Consider the following 6,192-nt stretch of genomic DNA (forward strand, 5'->3'; position numbering starts at 1 on the left):
GGGGGGGGTGGGGGCAGGGGGGCGGGGAGGCTGCTGTTCAGTGCCTGCTGTTTGTGACTTAAACACAGAAGAAAAACACTGACATAAAGCATTAAAAACAAAACCAAAATAAGACTGTATTGGTAAACATCTAAATTTTTGTAAGAAAATCTAAAAATTAAAAAAAAAAACAGCAAAGGAACTTCTGTCTTCTCTTTCCTGGGTGCTAAGAGCAGAGGCCTGGATCTGTCTGGGTGGGGAAGGGGCGGGTGGGCATCCACCTGCTATGCTCAGTGGTGGGTAGGGGTCTGCTCCTGGCCCCTAGGGCCTTTTGCTGATCTCTCCATGTGTCCAGAGGAACAAACTGGCTTCTAGCTGCTTAGTTGGGCCAAAAGCCCTGGAGTAGAGTCTGGCCAGTGGCTGGTTTAGGCACAGGTGGGCTCAGCCAGGACAGGGTTGATCTTTGTCCCAGGTCTAGGAACTCAGCCCATACTGGGGCCTTTGGGAGCCTCTGAGGTGGCCAGCAGTCTGACTCCTTGGGAGAGTTGGGGCTGGAGGGCCAGAGGGGGGGGTTGGGGACAGCCCTGGATTAGGTAGACACAAACCAACTCTGCTTTGTCACTTGTAGGTGGCAACCAGCAGAAATGCTGTGACAGTCTGAGCCTGCTTCCTCTTCCATAGGCAAGGCCAGGTGGGATTGGGGATGGAGGTGCTTCCACTCAGTGTCACATGTGGGCCCAGAGGGCCAAACACTGCTGTTTGGTCCTGTGTCCACCTGTCCCCAGTGCCTACCCGGTCAGAGATGGGTGTAAGTCTGGTCAATTGCGCTGTGCTGGTTTCCCAGGCAGGCAGACATGCATGTGGCACTAAGAGGTGCCCCTGGCCTGGCCAGAGAAGGAGCAGTGTTAAGTAGGGCTGGCTCCCTCTCCACTGCTGAGCCGGGTGTGATACCCAGAACTCAGCCAGCCCTGGGCCGAGCATGTGGCATTATCATCCTGTCATGGGGAGCTCAGTGTGTTTGGTGCCAGAGTGGAGCACGGCAGGGTACGGGGGCCACGTGGAGAGTAAGAAGGGTGGTGCTAAATTGACCTCTCGTATCTAAATATCTAGATCCTGGATTTCTCTTTTTATTTTTTTAAAAAGGATGACGGGGGCCGAACCTGTGGCTCACTCAGGAGAGTGCGGTGCTGGGAGTGCTGAGGCCGCAGATTCGGATCCTATATAGGGATGGCCGGTGCGCTCACTGGCTGATCGCGGTGTGGGCGACACCAAGCCAAGGGTTACGATCCCCTTACTGGTCACACAAAAAAACCCAAAAAACAAAAAAAGAAAAAAGATGACCAGTAAGGGGATCTTAACCCCTGACTTGGTGTTGTCAGCACCATGCTCACCCATTGAGCTAACCAGCCATCCCTATATAGGGATCCAAACCTGTGGCCTTGGTGTTATCAGCACCGCACTCTCCCAAGTGAGCCACAGGCTGGCCCATGGATTTCTCTTTTTAAAATATGAAATTAGAATATAAGATTATTACAGCTAACTGATTTTAGTAAGGAGCCTGGTATTCGTTGTTAAAAAAAGGACAGTGTGGAGCTGCAGCACCGAGAGGTTAACGTGGGCAGGGCTCAGAGTTTCCCAGGCAGGCAGACATGCATGTGGTGCTAACAGGTGCCCCTGGCCTGGCCACAGAAGGAGCAGTGTTGAGTAGGGCTGGCTCCCTCTCCACTATTGGGCCAGGTGTAATACCCAGAACTCAGCCAGCCCTGTGCCAGGCCCATGGCATTATCATCCCGTCAAGGGGAGCTCAGTGTGTTTGGTGCTGGAGCGGAGCGCAGCAGGGTATGGGGGCCACGTGGAGGGTGAGAAGCGTGGTGCTAAGCTGACCTCTCGTATCTAAATATCTAGATCCGGGATTTCTCTTTTTAAAATATGAAATTAGAATATAAGATTATTACAGCTAGCTGATTTTAGTAAAGAGCCTGGGATTTGTCGTTAAAGAAAAGACAGCGTGGAGCTGCAGCACCGAGAGGTTAACGTGGGCAGGGCTCAGGCCTGCAGCATGCTTTGCATTTAAGGACAGACCCCAGGACCGCAGAAGTAGGGTTAGTGGGAGCACGTCCATCGTGCCCTTCAGAACCAGGCTGGCGAGGGAGCGCAGAGCAGGGCGGGCCGTCAAGGCTGCGCCGGGCTGCCCAGGCCCATGTAGATGGCCTTCTCCAGGCCGTCCACCACCTTCGTGTACTCCAGGAAGGCGGGGTAGTGTGTGCACTCAAAGCGGCTGCTCCCGCGCACGTGTGCCAGGAAGTCTGGTGTTCCCGGGCAGATGACGTTGTCGGCCAGCAACACGGTCCCCTTCCGCAACAGGCCATGTTCCTTCAGGGGACAGACAGAAATGGGTAAGGGTCAGGGATACCAGGCAAACCCACCTCAAACCAGAACAGTTGCCCTTCACCAGGCTGAGACTCCACACGCTGGCCTGTACCTGGCCCTGAGGCCTGGGACTCCTTGAGGCCTTCCATTTTCTCCCTGGCAGTGGCCACTACAGGAAAGGGCTGTGCTCCAGTCCCACCTCTAGAGTGCTGGCTCAATGAGGACAGGGACCTTTTACTCCTTCCCTCACTCCTGTATCCATCCCTAGTCCCTAGTATAGCATGTGGCACACACAATAGGTGCTCAATAAATGCTAGCTGAGTGGAGGAAACATTGGAGCCACAGGCCAGTGGGTCCCTAAGACACCCAGTGCTGGGAACACGGGCACCTACAAGTGAGAGGTGAGGGGACAGGGGCAGCTCAGCCACTGGAGGCAAGACCAGCCTGACCAGGGTGACCCTGCGGGGCTGGGGGTGGGGCCAACCTCTCCACCGACATGTGTGTCCCTGGGGTTCTGCTCTGGACATGCTTTTACAGACCCCCATCTCTGTTGGTGCCTGGGCCCTGGGAGGACATTGGGGTTCCTAAGCCTGTACTCTGTGCAGAAGGAAGGAATTGTTACTGGATATGCAGCCACAGGTAGTCGCCCCCAGGGTCTGTCCTCAGGGGAGAACCCTCATAGGACGCTTGTGTGTCTACGCTGGGAGGAGGATCTGCTTACATCGCACAAAGTAATAGAGAAACATTGAGAAGAGGTATTTGTCTTCAGGAGAGCAATAGATCAGGGCAAGATATGCTTCAGTCACTGTCGCTTAGAGATTTCTCGTTATTTCGGTCTATCTGTGTCTCTCATTGTGTCATCTCTGGCTCTGGGGAAATCCAGCTGCCATGTTATGAGGACACTCAAACAGCCCTGTGGAGATGCCTATGTGACAAAAGACTGAGGCCACCCCTTCAAAGCAGCCATCCAATTTTGAATTGCCACCTGCCTCTTAGTCCCTTACCTCCCCCCACCACCCACACACACAAAGCCGACCGGGTAGGGGAGGAGGAGGAGGGGCTGGGCCTCTGCAGAGCCAGGCTGGCCCTGACCCTGCACCAGCCAGGGGCTGCAGAGCCCCAGCTGTGGGTCTGCAGAATGCACGTTTAAAAAATACAGCCATTCCCAATTTGTGTCTTCTCTGCTTTTTAGATAATTACAGCTTTGAAGAAGCAGCACTGAGAACACTATTAGTTTCCTAGTTACTAAACTGCAATATTTGCTACTTTTCTATCAATGCAGGCCTCTGTAATTATCACACACACCAAAGCTGCGGAGATCCACCCCCTGGGACGCAGCCCAGCTGTGGGTCTGTCTCTCCCGACCAAGCACTGCCCGGCCGACCGCCTGCTCTCTGCCCTCAAACCCAATTTGCAGCTTCCCCCCTCCGCTGCTGGGGCTGGGCATCCCCCTGCCCAGACGGGCTCCTCGCAGCCTCCCTGTCCTGGCCCAAGGCCATCTAGTCCCCACTGCCCTCTCCCTTCCCGACACAGGTCCTCCGGGTCACCTTCTGGGCCCCAGGTCTTCCCTCGTGCTCCACTCGCAGGGCTTAGCACCGCGCCAATATGGTTTGGGGGCCTCTGAAACGCCCTCCGCCAGCCATCCCGCTCCACTCCCCACAAGGCTGCCAGGGATCTTCTGGATCTAACAGGAGATGCCTATGTGACAAAAGACTGAGGCCACCCCTTCAAAGCAGCCATTCAATTTTGAATTGCCACCTGCCCCTTATTCCCTTACCTCCCCCCACCACCCATACACACTAAGCCGACTGGGTGGGGGGAGGAGGAGGAGGGGCTGGGCCTCTGCAGAGCCAGGCTGGCCCTGACCCTGCACCAGCCAGGGGCTGCAGAGCCCCAGCTGTGGGTCTGCAGAATGCACGTTTAAAAAATACAGCCATTCCCAATTTGTGTCTTCTCTGCTTTTTAGATAATTACAGCTTTGAAGAAGCAGCACTGAGAACACTATTAGTTTCCTAGTTACTAAACTGCAATATTTGCTACTTTTCTATCAATGCAGGCCTCTGTAATTATCACACACACCAAAGCTGCGGAGATCCACCCCCTGGGACGCAGCCCAGCTGTGGGTCTGTCTCTCCCGACCAAGCACTGCCCGGCCGACCGCCTGCTCTCTGCCCTCAAACCCAATTTGCAGCTTCCCCCCTCCGCTGCTGGGGCTGGGCATCCCCCTGCCCAGACGGGCTCCTCGCAGCCTCCCTGTCCTGGCCCAAGGCCATCTAGTCCCCACTGCCCTCTCCCTTCCCGACACAGGTCCTCCGGGTCACCTTCTGGGCCCCAGGTCTTCCCTCGTGCTCCACTCGCAGGGCTCAGCACCGCCTATATGGTCTGGGGGCCTCTGAAACGCCCTCCGCCAGCCATCCCGCTCCACTCCCCACAAGGCTGCCAGGGATCTTCTGGATCTAACAGGTCTAAGCCCACCCTCACCTGCTCCAAGCCCTCCATGCCCTGACTAATCCTGTTCCCAGAACGTTCTGTGCCCTTTTGCACCCACCAGGTCTGTAAAACTCTGGCTCCTTCCCATCTGTGCCCAGGGCCTGGGTGGCTGTCCCCTCATGCCCATGGTCCCACAGTGGAGCATCTGGCTTGTGGAGAGCTGCAGGTGAGCAGGCACCAGACAGCAACGTGGGACGACCCCACACTGGCACTGGGCGGGGAGGCCGTGGGGAGGCCGAGCATCCTGAGCCCTGGGGGAGGGCCAAGGAGCTGTTCAGTGTCCCCTTCTCGACTACCAGGGAGGGACAAGTTAGCATGTCATCAGTATGAAACTCCGTAAGTGTCAGCTCACAAAGGGTCACCAAGCCGCAGCCATCCAGGGATTGAGGATGGGACAACAGTCACTGCTCAGCCTCACTCAGGGAGGCACTGGGGGTCCTCACTGGGCAGGGCCGGTAGTCTAGGGGTGGGGTGCGGGGCTGCACAAGGGACCCAGGAGGAAGCTCTGCAGGAGACACCCCTCCCCCTGAGCCAGCACAAGCCACCGCCCAGCCCAGAACAGCTCTGCCTCTGTACCTCAGCCCTGTGCCCTTTCTGCCCAGGCCTTCTGGTCCATGGCGCTCACCCCACTACCTGGTAGCACCCTGCCCTGTGCAGGTGGACTGGCACCCCCATTCTCAATTGGCCACCCAGCCAGACCCCTAGGCCAGCTTCCCCTGCCCAGAACCCCCTTCCTCCCCTCTCCTCCCCAGGGCCTCTTCAGCCCTCTGTGCTCCCTGGCCTTGTGGCACCTCAGTAGGAGTGAGGTCTGTGCCCACGGCTGCCCCCCAGGGCCCAGCTCTGTCCCCAAGGGCCGCCCTCAGCAGGGCTTAGCTGGGGCACCTGGCTCTTCAGAGAGACTGAGGCCAACCGACCAGGTGGTGCTGGTGGCCCCTGCAGCAGCATGGAGGCCCATCCTGGCAAGGCGGGTGGTGGCTCACCTCCAGGAGGATCGTGTCTGGCAGGTAGCATTCCTTCCAGTGGTCGAGGAAAACCATGTCCAGCGTGTCCACGTCATACTTCTTCTTCAGCTGGGGGATGATGTCCTGGGACGCCCCGACCAGAACTGTTACCTGTGTTAAATCAAAGTTATAGGCCATTGTTTGGGACTGAGCTCCTGCACTAGGCCTCAAAAGACCAGACTAAGAACCAAAACGGAGTCACTCGTGCTGAGGTTCCTCGTTCACCAAAGCAAAACTGAGTTATTCTCTGACCTTCCGAGAAATTAGGAGAGACAACAGCCAATTTCCCAAACAGGCCAGTTTCAATTGTTCCCTCTGCTTTAATCCTTACAAAAAAAGGAAGCCGATGTTA

General features: G+C 56.5%; 1 protein-coding gene across 2 annotated transcripts in view; it reads right to left on the minus strand.

The window, feature by feature from the left end:
- Positions 1 to 1,922: 1,922 nt before the first annotated feature.
- The window catches only part of COMT (catechol-O-methyltransferase), a 26,080-nt gene continuing 21,810 nt past the window's right edge, over positions 1,923 to 6,192 (minus strand). For both annotated transcript variants that reach the window (XM_008584549.1, XM_008584548.1), the window contains exons 4-5: positions 5,820 to 5,951; positions 1,923 to 2,352 (exon numbers count right to left, since the gene is read on the minus strand). In XM_008584549.1, coding sequence (XP_008582771.1) covers positions 2,152 to 2,352; positions 5,820 to 5,951 — 333 coding nt within the window. In that variant the 3' untranslated portion in view covers positions 1,923 to 2,151. The remainder of the gene's footprint in view (positions 2,353 to 5,819; positions 5,952 to 6,192) is intronic.

The sequence above is a fragment of the Galeopterus variegatus genome, unplaced genomic scaffold (genome assembly GCF_000696425.1).
Source record: "Galeopterus variegatus unplaced genomic scaffold, G_variegatus-3.0.2 Scaffold3303, whole genome shotgun sequence".
NCBI lineage: Eukaryota > Metazoa > Chordata > Mammalia > Dermoptera > Cynocephalidae > Galeopterus > Galeopterus variegatus.